Below are 14,933 nucleotides of genomic sequence, written 5' to 3'. Positions count from 1 at the left end.
ACTCTGCTGCATATATACTATCCCACATCAAGTCCTGCTCACCCATCACACTTGTCCTGCATTGGCTTCTGGTCCTCGAGGCCTCAATTTTAAAATTCTCATCCATATGTTTAAATTCTTTCATGGTGTCCCTAATCTCTATCTCTGTAACCTGCTCCAGCCCTACAACACCCCTAGCCACTAAACTTTCCATTCCGCTAACTGTCGCCTGTGTGCATCACTTCTTTTGCTCAACCATTAGTGGCCATACTTTCAACTACTTGGGCCCCAAGCTCTGAAATCCCCACCCCCAAACCTCTCCCTCTCCTCCTTTAAGAACCACCTTAATATTCACCTTTTTGATCAAGCTTTTGGTCATCCCATCTAATATCTCCATCTTTGTCTCAGTGTCCATTTTTTGATTACACCTCTGTGATGTGGTTTGGTACGTTTTATGTTAAAGGCTCTAGATGCATGTTGTTGATGTTTGTCTAGGAATTTAATGCCTGATTTGTGGTATTGGCTAGGAACATGAGTTTAAAGTGAAACTGTCAAATCTTTATACATTTTAGATTGGGTAAGTTGATGGTGCATGCTACCATGGCGGTTTACAAGGCTGCAATGGATAATTTTCTACCAACTCCTTCCAAATCCCATTATGTGTTCAATCTGCGAGATTTCTCCCGAGTGATTAAAGGAGTGCTGTTGTGCCCAGGCACTCATCTAAAGGTGGGTGATGAAACTTTTCTGTGGTGTTTGAATGCCAAACATATTGTACCACTTGAAATGGACTTGAGGAAAGTTGTTATGTAAAGCTAGTTTGCCTTCGTAAAAAATATGGGGAGGTTTACCTTGCATGTTTTGTTTTTGCCATGCTTATAGGAATGTAACAATTTTGAGTTCAGTTAGGGAGATTTGTAAATTGATAAAGCCAACATTTAGTCACTCTTTATCATTATGTAATTATAAGCTGCAGTCGACATTTGTCTGTAAATATCCTAGGATGGTTTATATCGTGCTTTATATAAATATTGGATAGGAGTTTTCAGGTACTTAGCCACATGTACAAACATAATTATCACACAAAATGTTACACTCGGGAAGTCTTTGGGACGTATTTTCCTTTTTTGCTCTAAAAAAAGTTAATTACTCTATTTTGAGATTGAGACAGCCACCAATTACAATGGTAGGTATTACCAATTTTGCTTTGCCCAGTTTTGCTCAACGTGAATTCCAAAACGGAAATGACAAAAAACTGGTCTATTACAACAGACTTGCAATAATGTTCTTTCAAGTTGCCTCAACATCAGTTCCAAAATCGGAATGACAAAGCTCGCGAATCACTTGCAGTGATGCTTAGTTGACACACTTTTTTTGCCCAGATTTTAAAAAATTTGTTCATGGCATATGGGCATCGTTTGCAACGCCATCATTTATTGCCCATCCCTAATTGCCCTTGAGAAGGCAGTGGTGTGCTGCCATCTTGAACAGCTGCAGTTAGTGAGGTGAAGGTACTTCCCTGGTGCTGTTAGGGAAGAAGTTCCAGGATTTTGACCCCATGATGATGGCGGAAAGACGATATAATTCCATGTCAGGATGGTGTGTGACTTGGAGGGGAACTTGAGTGTTCCCATGCGTCTGCTGCCCTTGTTCTTCTAGGCGGTAGAGGCCATGGAAGAAGCCTTTGCGAGTCACTGCAGTGCATCTTGTAGATGGTACACACTGCAGACACATTGCACCGGTGGTGGAGGGAGTGAATGTTAACGGTGGTGGATGGGCTGCCAATCAAGCGGGTTGCTTTGTCCTGGATAGTGTTGAGCTTCTTGAATGTTGCTGGATCTGCACTCATCCAGGCAAGTGGATTTCTGAATTGTGCCTTGTAAATGGTGGAAAGACCTCGGGGAGTCAGGAGATGAGTCACTCGCAGCAGAATGCCTAGACTCTGATCTGCTCTTGTAGCCACAGTATTTATGTTTCTGGTCAAAGGTAATCCCCAGGATGTTGATGGTGGGAGGATTCAGTGATGGTAATGCTGTTGAATGTCAAGGGCAGTGGTTAGACTCTCTCTTGTTGAGATAGCCATTGCCTGGCATTTGTGTGGTGCGAATATTACTTGCCATTTATCAGCCCAAGTCAGAACGTCGTCCAGGTCTTGTTTGCAGCGGGTACAGAATGCTTCATTGTCTGAGGAATTGCGAATAAAACTGAACACTGCAATCCTCAGCGAACATCCCCACTTCTGACCTTATGATGGAGGGAAGGTCATTGATGAAGTAACTGGAGATGGTTGGGCCTAGGACACTGTCCTGAGGAACTCCTGCAGCGATGTCCTGGGGCTGAGATGATTGACCTCCAACAACCACAATCATCTTCCTTTGTGCTAGGTATGACTCCAGCCAGTGGAGAGTTTTTCCCCCTGATTCCAATTTACTTCAATTTTACTAGGGCTCCTTGATGCCATACTTGGTCAAATGTTGCCTTGATGTCAAGGGCAGACACTCTCACCTCACCTCTGAAATTCAGCTCTTTTGTCCATGTTTGGACCAAGGCTATAATGAGGTCTGGAGCCAAATGGTCCTGGCAGAACCCAAACTGAGCATCAGTGAGCAGGTTATTGGTGAGTAAGTGCCGCTTGATAGCACTGTCGACAAAACCTTCCAACACTTGCTGATGATTGAGAGTAGACAGTAATTCTTCAATACTGAAGCTGTTTCCCTAAACTATTTCTTTTGTACACAAAAAATCCCAAGGTAACACATTAATGAAATGCTTTAGCTACATGCTGTGAATGATTCCCTTTTCTAGGAGGGGGAAAAACTGATTCGTCTCTGGATTCATGAAGTTTACAGAGTCTTTTATGACAGATTGATTGTGGATGAAGACAGACAGACATTCTTCCACATAATTAAAGAAACGACATCAAATGTCTTCAAACAATCTGTTGATAAGGTAATTGCTGGTGCTTTTTGTGGATTTTTTTTCTAGATGTTTAAAGTTGCTCCGGTAGTACTTGTGATACGAAACAAAGAGCAAAAAAAGATGTCATCATCCCCAAGCTCCTACCCATTCACTACTCCTTAATAGCATAGTTTTGTAAATGCTGTACTGCCTGCTAAATCACCATAAAGAGCTGCTTGTTTGATTCATAACATAGTATTGGGCAGTCCAACACCTCAGCATCTTCTGTCGTGCAACAACAGCAAGCGGTTTTGTGTCCACTGTTCCCCACATGTTGAATTCCTAATCTTGTCTTTACCAATGGGACAAGCATTACATGTACTTCATGGAAGCTGTCTTTAGAATACCATTGACAAAAGCCTAGCAGTAGGTCACCTCCCTACTTCTCTTAGCCAATGAATTCTGTGTGGTATGAGGAATTCCAAGGGCTCCCATCATAAGGCAAGTAATTTGTCAGCATGCCACAAATCCTGCCATTATTACCTGGAACTTTTCCTTCCCTCACTGGCACTTTAGTCAGTAACCTGTGTTAAAGTGTTGATGTTCTGCCTCTCACAGCCCACATAAGACTGAAGGAAGTTTCAAGCTATTTAAAATTAGAGCCTGGGTGAAAGTGGTGGTGAGTCAAGCAGCGCTGTGCAAGCAGTTGTTACAGCAACCAGCTGAACAAGCACTCAACTCCACCCTACTCACTGGCAGGCCACATAGTTTGCATGCCAGATACGAGACTCCCTAAGCAAATGTTTTATGTGGACCTCCTTCATGCGCAGATAGCAGTTAACGGATATGATGTAATTGGCATGACGGAGACATGGCTCCTGGGTGTCCAAGGCTGGGAACTCAACATCCAAGGGTATTCAACATTTAGGAAGGATAGACAGAAAGGAAAAGGAGGTGGGGTGGCGTTGCTGGTTAAAGAGGAAATTACTGCAATAGTAAGGAAGGACATTAGCTTGGATGATGTGGAATCTGTATGGGTGGAGCTGCAGAATACCAAAGGGCAGAAAATGCTAGTGGAAGTTGTGTACAGACCACCAAACATTAGTAATGAGGATGGGGACAGCATCAAATAAGAAATTAGGGATGCGTGCAATAAAGGTACGGCAGTTATCATGGGCGACGTTAATCTACATATTGACTGGGCTAACCAAACTGGTAGCAATGCGGTGGAGGAGGATTTCCTGGAGTGTATTAGGGATGGTTTTCTAGACCAATATGTCGAGGAACCAACTAGAGAGCTGGCCATCCTAGACTGGGTGATGTGTAATGAGAAAGGACTAATTGGCAATCTTGTTGTGCGAGACCCCTTGGGGAAGAGTGACCATAATATGGTAGAATTCTTTATTAAGATGGAGAGTGACACAATTAATTCAGAGACGAGGGTCCTGAACTTGGGGAAAGGTAACTTCGATGGTATGAGGCGTGACTTGGCTAGAATAGACTGGCAAGTGATACTTAAAGAGTTGACGGTGTATAGGCAATGGCAAACATTTAAAGATCATATGGATGAACTTCACCAATTGTATGTCCCTGTCTGGAGTAAAAATAAAACGAGGAAGGTGGCTCAATCGTGGCTAACAAGAGAAATTAAGGACAGTGTTAAATCCAAGGAAGAGGCATATAAATTGGCCAGAAAAAGCAGCAAACCTGAGGACTGGGAGAATTTTGTAATACAGCAGAGGAGGACAAAGGGTTTAATTAGGAGGGGGAAATTAGAGTATGAGAGGAAGCTTGCTGGCAACATAAAAACTGACTGCAAAAGCTACTATAGATATGTTAAGAGAAAAAGATTAGTGAAAACAAACGTAGGTCCCTTGCAGTCAGATTCAGGTGAATTTATAATGGGGAACAAAGAAATGGCGGACCAGTTAAACAAATACTTTGGTTCTGTTTTCACGAAGGAAGACACAAATAACCTTCCGGAAATACTAGGGGACCACGGGTCTAGTGAGAAGGAAGAACTGAAGGATATCCTTATAAAGCGGGAAATTGTGTTAGGGAAATTGATGGGATTGAAGGCCGATAAATCCCCGGGACCTGATAGTCTGCATCCCAGAGTACGTAAGGAAGTGGCCATAGAAATAGTGGATGCATTGGTGATCATTTTCCAACAGTCTGTCGACTGTGGATCAGTTCCTATGGACTGGAGGGTAGCTAATGTAACACCACTGTTTAAAAAAGGAGGGAGAGAGAAAACGGGTAATTATAGACCGGTTAGCCTGACATCGGTGGTGGGGAAAATGTTGGAATCAATTATTAAAGATGAAATAGCAGCGCATTTGGAAAGCAGTGACAGGATCGGTCCAAGTCAGCATGGATTTATGAAAGGGAAATCATGCTTGACAAATCTTCTAGAATTTTTTGAGGATGTAACTAGTAGAGTGGACAAGGGAGAACCAGTGCATGTGGTGTATTTGGACTTTCAAAAGGCTTTTGACAAGGCCCCACACAAGAGATTGGTGTTGCAAAATAAAAGCACATGGTATTGGGGGTAATGTACTGACGTGGATAGCGAACTGGTTGGCAGACAGGAAGCAGAGAGTCGGGATAAATGGGTCTTTTTCAGAATGGCAGGCAGTGACTAGTGGAGTACCGCAGGGCTCAGTGCTGGGACCCTAGCTCTTTACAATATACATTAATGATTTAGATGAAGGAATTGAGTGTAATATCTCCAAGTTTGCAGACGACACTAAGCTGGGTGGCGGTGTGAGCTGTGAGGAGGACGCTAAAAGGCTGCAGGGTGACTTGGACAGGTTGGGTGAGTGGGCAAATGCATGGCAGATGCAGTATAATGTGGATAAATGTGAGGTTATCCACTTTGGGGGCAAAAACACGAAGGCAGAATATTATCTGAATGGCGGCAGATTAGGAAAGGGGGAGGTGCAACGGGTGTCATGGTTCATCAGTCATTGAAAGTTGGCATGCAGGTACAGCAGGCAGTGAAGAAGGCAAATGGTATGTTGGCCTTCATAGCTAGGGGATTTGAGTATAGAGGCAGGGAGGTCTTACTGCAGTTGTACAGGGCCTTGATGAGGCCTCATCTGAAATATTGTGTTCAGTTTTGGTCTCCTAATCTGAGGAAGTACGTTCTTGCCATTGAGGGAGTGCAGCGAAGGTTCACCAGACTGATTCCCGGGATGGCTGGACTGACATATGAGGAGAGACTGGATCAACTGGGCCTTTATACACTGGAGTTTAGAAGGATGAGAGGGCATCTCATAGAAACTTACAAGATCCTGACGGGACTGGACAGGTTAGATGCAGGAAGAATGTTCCTGATGATGGGGAAGTCCAGAACCAGGGCACACAGTCTAAGGATAAGGGGTAGGCCATTTAGGACTGAGATGAGGAGAAACTTCTTCACTCAGAGAGTTGTTAACCTGTGGAATTCCCTACCGCAGAAAGTTGTTGATGCCAATTCATTGGATATATTCAAGAGGGAGTTAGATATGGCCCTTGCGGCTAAAGGGATCAAGGGGTATGAAGAGAAAGCAGGAAAGGGGTACTGAGGTGAATGATCAGCCATTATTTTATTGAATGGTGGTGCAGGCTCGAGGGGCCGAATGGCCTACTCCTATATTTTCTATGTTTCTATGTTAAACAAGCCGAAGGAAGACAGCGGAAACGTTATAAGGACACCTGCAAAGCCTCCCTGGTAAAGTGCGACATCACCACTGACACCTGGGAGACCTTGGCCGAAGACCGCCCGAGGTGGAGAAAGTACATCCAGGAGGACGTTGAGCTCTTCGAGTCTCAATGCAAAGAGCATGAAGAGGCCAAGCGCAAGCAGCGGAAGGAGCACGCGGCAAACCAGCCCCACCGACCCATTCCCTCGACGAATGTCTGTCCCACCTGTAACAGGGTCTGTGGCTCTCGTATCGGACTGTTCAGCCATCAAAGAACTCAACTTTGGGAGTGGAAGCAAGTCCTCCTCGATTCCGAGGGATTGCCTATGATGATGATGACTCACTGGCATTTTTAATTCAAACTCTTGGTTTGTGGAGTAATGAGGCCAGTTGGTACAATAATCAGCTGGAAGCATCCTTCACGCTTCGAGGCAGAACACGAGCACCTTCAAAGTGTGCTGCTGGTTACACTTAATGTGCTGGTCAAAGAAAAAAGACGACTGGGACTGCAAGAAAAGAATGCTGCAACTTTCTGTGATTTAGCCAATTTCCCCAAAGTTTTTCAGTGACTTTTGTCAGGAAAAATTACTTGATCTACGTATCATTTACTAAATTATTATTTAAATTATAGCCTTGAAATTACACTATGGTATACTATCCTAGGAATAATTAAAACATTCGCCCGAAATTACTCTTCAATATTTCAGTGGAGTGTTAATCTATAACGGAGTTGTCGCCTCCATTTAAAATATTGGAGAGGAATTTCAAATGAATGCATGAAGGTCTGTACAATAGTATCTCAATATATAATTCCTTGTTCTTTTCTTTTCCTCCCCTTTCTCTCTCTCGATTTCTGCCTCCTTATTCTCGGCTGCAAGGGACCCCTGGTATTCCACTCTACTAAACGAATGAGTAGAGTCATTTAACTGTAGAATCTCTCACAAACAAGTCAGAACATACTCTCCCCCAACGTTCAAACACATGCATTTCCAGCAGTGGTTCCTGGATATGAGCAGGAACTGTTTAATTTTTTTCTTGTTCTTTGTCTTAAGAATATTGAGCCCAGTTGTTGTACTATTAAAATAGGCTAACACGGCACAAACCAAGGTAAAACCCATGATTTTTCTTCTGGGGTTTATTCCTCAATACCACACCAGGTGACTTTTTGTTTAACTTTTAATTGTTTTTTTAAAAAGGAAATCCATACAATCTGAACTTATACAAACTGTTTCCATCCATGTCCTGTAGGTTTTGAGCCATTTGACTCCATCGGGAAAAGTTACTGATGACAATATTCGCAGTCTGTTTTTTGGAGATTATCTAAAGCCAGAAGCTAATGTAAAGGCTTATGATGAGATTGTAGACTTAAAACAACTTACGGCAATCATGGAATACTATCTGTCAGAGTATAACAGTGTCAGTAAAGCTCCAATGTTCCTGGTTATGTTCAAGTTCGCTATAGAGCACGTCTCAAGAATATGCCGAGTGCTAAAGCAGGACAATGGCCACTTGCTTCTGGTTGGTGTTGGTGGGAGTGGCAGACAGAGTGTTACAAAACTGTCCACTTTCATGAATGATTTTGATCTCTTCCAAGTTGAAATTACAAAGAACTACGGCAAGAGTGAATGGAGAGATGATATTAAACGAATAATGATCAAGACTGGAGTTGAAGGCAAACAGACAGTCTTTATGTTTAATGATAGTCAAATTAGAGATGAGTCATTTGTGGAAGACATCAATATGTTGCTGAACACAGGAGATGTACCTAATATCTTCCCAGCAGACGAGAAAGCTGAACTCCTTGAAAAGATGCAAGGTGTGGCCAGGATAGAGGGAAAGAGAATTGAGGCCACACCATTATCACTGTATAATTTCTTTATCGAAAAAGTAAAAGCCAACCTGCACATTGTATTAGGTAAGAACTCATATTCCTACATTACAACAGTGACTGCACTTCAAAAAGTACTTCATTGGCTATAAAGCACTTTTGACACCCTGAAGTTGTGAAAGGTGCTATATAAATGCAAGTCTTTCTATCCATCCATCCATACCTCAACTCAGATTGGCCTGAATTTGACGTTAATTAAATCCTAAACAATTCAATCTATGTGGTGTAAATTGATAATTCAGATTAGTTCAGAATTAAAACTGCTGGTATTAGAGTGGATCCAGTTCCAATTTGAATCTAATTCTGGTCAACCTAATCCTGTCCTGCTGCATGATTGGTACCAGACTATCTTACTCTTTTTGTTAAGATAGACAATCTTCCATTAACCAAAAAATGTATGGTAAAATTAAAATGTACTGTTAGATTTTAGCCGCAGTACTTAATTTAACAAAGCACCATTCTGCGAATAAATTGACTAAATAAGGCAAGTTATATTTGTGTATTGGCTGATCAAACATTTGATGGAATGAATAGAAAACCTCTGACTCTGCAAATTTAAAACTGACCCTTTTTCCCTCAGAGTAAATCTCTTGGCTTTCAGCTGTGGATTTAACAATGTGGTCAAATCAGTATTCTGATTCAAAATGATTATTTTTGAAACATGAGGGGGCTGAAATTCAGGCATGCCAGAAAGCTGGCGCACCCACGATTCTTTTTACCGCCGGGTGCGATGAGGCAGTCTTCCGAATGATTTTCTCAACTTTAAACTTTTTCTCGCGTTGGACTGGACGTTGATCATAGTGGGGGCGGAAGAGCGGTGGTAAATCCTGGTGAGGGGCAGAAGTTGGGGCGGGACTGAGTCTCCGCCGTTGTCACTCAGTGGCAGAGCGGAGATGACGTCACGACGCATTTGTGTCACCACGAAGGGGAGAGTGTTTGGCATTCAGAAACATCGGTAAGCTGGGCCACCAGGGAGGATTTTGGCTGAGCCAGTGGCCTGGCACCCAAGAGGGGTGCCAGGTTGCCTGTTGGCGGCCCAGCCGAACCCGGGGCAATAATTGGCCGGATGATCAAGAAGTTGGCCGGCAAAAATAAAAACATGACGGCTGCGGCAATGTGCCTTCCCCTTGAAGAGCCGCCACACTGCCGTGCCGCACACAGACAGGAGAAGGTGCATAGACAGAAAAAGCTGTTGGGGGCACCGTGCAGCGGCTCATGGATTTTTTAAACTAAATTTGGGGCTGATTTTAATGGAGATGTGGAAGAGCAGCGGTGCGCGCTTTGATGACATGCTTGCGGCAGTCGGCTGCAGCGGGATGGAAGTGGGGAAAAATCCCTGAGCTGAATTTGGGTTGGGCGGCCAATGGACTGCAATGCGGCGGCCACTTGATTCCGCCGCATGGCCGCTGCAAACGGGTGGTAACTGGCCTTATATGGACCCTGAATTTCGGCCCCAAGATCTTTGTGCATCAATTATTTTTACCATGCTTTTCCTGAAATACCTCATAGGATATTTTATTTTACAGTCATGAGTCCAATCGGAGATTCCTTTCGGAATCGTTTGCGAATGTTCCCATCACTTATAAATTGCTGTACCATTGATTGGTTCAAAGTTTGGCCAAGTGATGCTTTGGAAATGGTGGCACATAAATTTTTGGAAGATGTAGAATTGGAATATGAAGTCAGGAAAGAGTAAGTCTACAGGTGATGTTTAGGCGGCAACACATTTCTATAATGTCTACAACTGTTGTTAAAAAATGTTTTTTAAATGCTCGCAAATTTACAGTGGATAACCTTGGGACAACCTCGCAAATTGCGATAAAACTGGAATTTTTATAAAGCAGGAAGCAACCAAAGCAACAAAAATCAAGGCTGGTCTGGTGCATCACAACCCTTATTTGCCTAAATTTCATTCAGTATCTTACAACAAGGGTGAATGCGGTGTAACATCTTAAGAATTAAAGAACAATGCTTATACCTCGGCAGTGTTTTTTATGCTGCAAGAAATTTTGATTGTTTTTTTGATGGCGATCAGAATTCATCAACCTCTGCACTTTTCATTGCAGGACATAAAATTAATCAAACCTTTCCCGATCTTTTGACTCAAAGAATTGATGCAGAACGCACAGTGCAGAATCTACTTCTCTAACTGAGTCATTGAATAAATTTAAGACAAAGATAGACAATTTCTTAACCGATAAGGGAATAGGGGTTATGGGGAGCAGGCAGAGAAATGGACCTGAGTCCATGATTGGATCAGCCATGACCGTATTAAATGGTGGAGCAGGCTCGAGGGGCCGTATGGCCTACTGCTCCTATTTCTTATTTTCTTATGTGATTCATCAACATCAGCCATTATACTTTCATACTTCGGTTTCCTACCCTCGTTCTCATTTTTACCCCAGTCGTTCAAGACTTTTGCTTTTCTGTTCAGAATTCTAGAAACCTGAGATTCAGAAATGCCATGCTTCTATGTGACTTACTTTTGAATCCTCAATTCCTTTAAATTGTTCAAAACATACACTTGCTAGCACAGTACGAGTCACCGTGCTTTTTTGAGCCAACTAGAAATTTGACTTTCATTCCTTGCCAACACAACATTAACCACCAGGTAGAAACCAGGTCATACCAGTTCTTAGGCAAGTTGACTACCAAACCAAAATAGATTGAGGTGAAAGCCTTAGGTTCAAAGTATGATTCCTGCATGTGGCACTTGCATATAAGTGGGAATTGCAATAAATTAATTTGCAATGAAATAAATCTTTCACAATCGGAAGGATAGAGTGAAAGATGGGACTTTAGAAATGTTTGTGTTAAAATGGAAATTTCAATTAAGCAAGTTGCAAATAAACGGGTAGGACTCTAGATTTTATTACCAATTTTCTTTCAATCCAAACAGCTTTTTGATTTGTCCATCTATCCAGCCTTTATACTACATAATAGTGAACGCTGCACAATATCTGCAATAACACTGTTGTCTGTTCAAATTGAAAATTAATTGATGGTGGAAAACAAACACGAGAGAGAGAATGACATCAGTGAAGAGATAGTTATTGTGTTCCTATCACAGATGAAGCTGCACACAGGGAGGTTAAAGTAACAGTGACCTCAGTCTTTAATAAGACACTCCAGAGTGAGGAACAGGCCTTAGGGGCCGGCTTAGATACAGTGCTCCCAAGGGATGCTGGGATCCCTTGGGACTTCAGGGGATGCGCTCCCTGGTGACGGAACATGGGAGTGCATGCTTTACAGATACACAACATCATTCCCCCCCGCCCCCCCCTGCAAAGTCAAAGTGAAAACTATTTACAAGGTGAGGCAGTCAGGAGCCTTTCTTTCCCTGGTGGACCGCCCGGTACAAATCTCTGTTCTGGTGTGTTGGCTGTGCCCTTGCTGGGTTGGCATGTTGTTGGCCCTGCAGCGCTGCTAGGTGAGCCTGGCCTTGCTGGGCTGATGGGCATGATGGGTTCGATTTCCTGGTCCAGCATGGTGTTGTGATCCTTTGGGTGTGTGTTATGGGCTTGAAAAAGGTGTTGTCTGCTGTGGGTTGTTCAGGGCAGTCTGTGAACTGCAGCCTTGTTTGGTTCAGGTGCTTTCTGCAAATTTGTCCATTGTCTAGTTTGACTTCTTTAGCTATCACCGTGCCCGCGATCCACTTGGGACCACGTCCATAGTTTAGCACATACACAGGGTCATTCAGATCAATTTCCCGTGACACAGTGGCGCGACCATCATTTACATTTTGTTGCTGCCGCCTGCTCGCTACCTGATCATGCAGGTTGGGGTGAAGCAGCGAGAGTCTGGTTTTAAGCGTCCTTTTCATGAGTAGCTCAGCCTGGGGCACCCCTGTGAGCGAGTGGGGTCCCGTGCGGTTGCTGAGCAGAATTCGGGACAGGCGGGTTTGGAGTGAGCCTTCTGTGACTCGCTTAAGACTCTGTTTGATGGTTTGTACTGCCCGCTCTGCCTGCCCATTGGAGGCTGGTTTAAACAGGGCCGAGGTGACATGTTTGATTCCATTGCGGGTCATGAATTCTTTAAATTCGGCACTGTGAAACATGGCCCGTTGTCACTGACCAGTATGTCAGGTAGGCCGTGGATGGCAAACATGGCCCTCAGGCTTTCAATGGTAGCGGTGGCGGAGCTTCCCGACATTATTTCACATTCAATCCATTTTGAAAAAGCATCCACCACCACCAGGAACATTTTACCGAGAAACGGGCCCGCATAGTCGACATGGATCCTCGCCCATGGTCTGGAGGGCAGGGACCACAAACTTAGTGGTGCCTCACTGGGCGCGTTGCTCAACAGGACTCTTAAGTCAGAGTTGATACCGGGCCACCGCACGTGGGATCTGGCTATCACTTTCATCATTACTATACCCGGGTATGTGCTGTGGAAATTCGAGATGAACGTCTCCCTGCCTTTTTTTGGTTGCGCTACGCGGTTACCCCACAACAGGCAGTCTGCCTGAATGGACAGCTCGTCCTTTCGCCACTGGAACGGCTTGATTGGCTGTTGCATTTCAACGGGGTTGCTGGCCCAGCTCCCATGCAGTACACAGTTTTTTACTAGGGACAGGAGAGAGGATCTTGGCTGGTCCAAGTCCTAATCTGGCGGGCCGTGACAGGTGATTTATCATTTTCAAACGCTTCCATGAAAATCATTAAGTCTACGGGCTGCGCCACCATCAACAAGTTTGCAGGCTGCGCCATTTCCACCCCCGTTGTGGGCAATGGTAGTCGACTGAGAGCATCCGCACAGTTCTCTGTGCCTGGCCTGTGGCGGATGGTATAGTTATATGCGGGCTGAGGCATTAGTATTTATCCCCTTGTTTTCAGCGAACAGGGATGTGAGGGACTTGTGATCGGTTTCCAGCTCAAATTTGAAGCCAAACAGGTACTGATGCATTTTCTTTATCCCGAACACACACGCTAATGCCTCTTTCTCAATCATGCTGTAGGCCCTCTCGGCCTTAGACAAGCTCTTGGAAGCATAGGCGACAGGTTGCAACTTCTCCACAATGTTAGCTTGTTGTAATACACACCCAACTCCGTACGACGACGCGTCGCATGCTAGCATAAGTCTTTTACACGGGTTATACAATACAAGCAGCTTGTTGGAGCATAAAATGTTTCTGGCTTTCTCAAAAGCAATTATTTGGGTTTTTTTCCCCATACCCAGTTCTCACCTTTGCGCAATAACACATGTAGGGGCTCTAAACGGGTGCTTAACCCCGGTAGGAAGTTACCAAAATAGTTGAGGAGTCCCAGGAACGACCACAGCTCCGTGACCTTCTGTGGCCTGGGCGCGTTTCTGATAGCCTCTGTCTTGGCGTCTGTGGGCCGAATGCCGTCCGCCGTGATCTTTCTCCCCAAAAACTCCACTTCTGATGCCATGAAGATGTATTTCGACCTCTTCAGCCGCAGCCCTACGCGATCCAGTCGCTGGAAGACCTCCTCCAGGTTTTGTAGGTGCTTGGCGGTGTCCCGACCCGTGACCAATATGTCGTCCTGAAAGACCACCGTATGTGGTACCGACTTGAGTAGGCTCTCCATATTTCTCTGGAAGATCGCTGCAGTCGACCGAATTCCAAACGGGCATCTGTTGCAGATCAACAGTCCCTTATGCGTGTTGATGCAGGTGAGGCCCTTCGAAGACTCCTCCAGCTCCTGCGTCATGTAGGTCGAAGTCAGGTCGAGCTTGGTGAATGTCTTGCCTCCTGCCAGCGTCGTAAATAGGTCATCTGCCTTAGGTAGCGGGTATTGGTTCTGTAGCGAGAAACGATTAATAGTTACTTTATAATCGCCGCAAATCCTGACCGTGCCATCACTTTTGAGTACTGGAACAATTGGGCTGGCCCACTTGCTGAATTCCACTGGGGAGATGATGCCCTCGCGCTGCAGCCTGTCCAGCTCGATTTCCACTCTCTCCCTCATCATGTGAGATACCGCTCGCGCCTTGTGGTGAATGGGTCGTGCCTCTGGGACCAAGTGGATCCGCACCTTCGCCCTGGAAAAGTTTCGAATGCCTGGCTCAAAAAAGGGAAGGAAATTTGTTAAGAACCTGCGTACATGAGGCCTCATCGACATGTGATAGTGCTCGGATGTCATCCCAGTTCCAGCAGATTTTGCCCAGCCAGCTCCTTCCAAGCAGTGTGGGGCCATCGCCCGGGACAATCCAGAGTGACAGTTCGTGTGATATGCCTTCATAGGTGATCTTGACCATGGCGCTACCCAAGGACAGTGATAAGCTCTTTGTTGTACGTTCTCAGTTTCGTGTGGATGGGGCTCAGGGCTGGTCTGAATGCCTTGTTGACCACAGTCTCTCAAACATCTTTTTACTCATGATGGATTGGCTAGTGCCAGTGTCCAGTTCCATGGCTACGGGTAAGCCATTCAATTTTACGTTTAGCATTATAGCTGGACATTTCGTTGAAAATGTGTGCACCCCATGTACTTCAGCATCTGCCTGCCCTCTCTGAG

At 44.6% G+C, this 14,933-nt stretch overlaps 1 protein-coding gene across 5 annotated transcripts in view; it reads left to right on the top strand.

The window, feature by feature from the left end:
- dnah3 (dynein axonemal heavy chain 3) overlaps positions 1 to 14,933 on the top strand; it is a 292,437-nt gene that overhangs the window by 203,225 nt on the left and 74,279 nt on the right. For all 5 annotated transcript variants that reach the window (XM_070900963.1, XM_070900965.1, XM_070900961.1 and 2 more), the window contains 4 exons: positions 552 to 708; positions 2,785 to 2,928; positions 7,812 to 8,478; positions 9,978 to 10,143. In XM_070900963.1, the coding sequence (XP_070757064.1) occupies positions 552 to 708; positions 2,785 to 2,928; positions 7,812 to 8,478; positions 9,978 to 10,143 (1,134 nt within the window). The remainder of the gene's footprint in view (positions 1 to 551; positions 709 to 2,784; positions 2,929 to 7,811; positions 8,479 to 9,977; positions 10,144 to 14,933) is intronic.

Source organism: Pristiophorus japonicus, chromosome 15 (assembly GCF_044704955.1).
Source record: "Pristiophorus japonicus isolate sPriJap1 chromosome 15, sPriJap1.hap1, whole genome shotgun sequence".
Lineage (NCBI taxonomy): Eukaryota > Metazoa > Chordata > Chondrichthyes > Pristiophoridae > Pristiophorus > Pristiophorus japonicus.
Note: the sequence above shows the minus strand (reverse complement) of the source record. Positions and strands in the feature narration are given on the sequence as shown.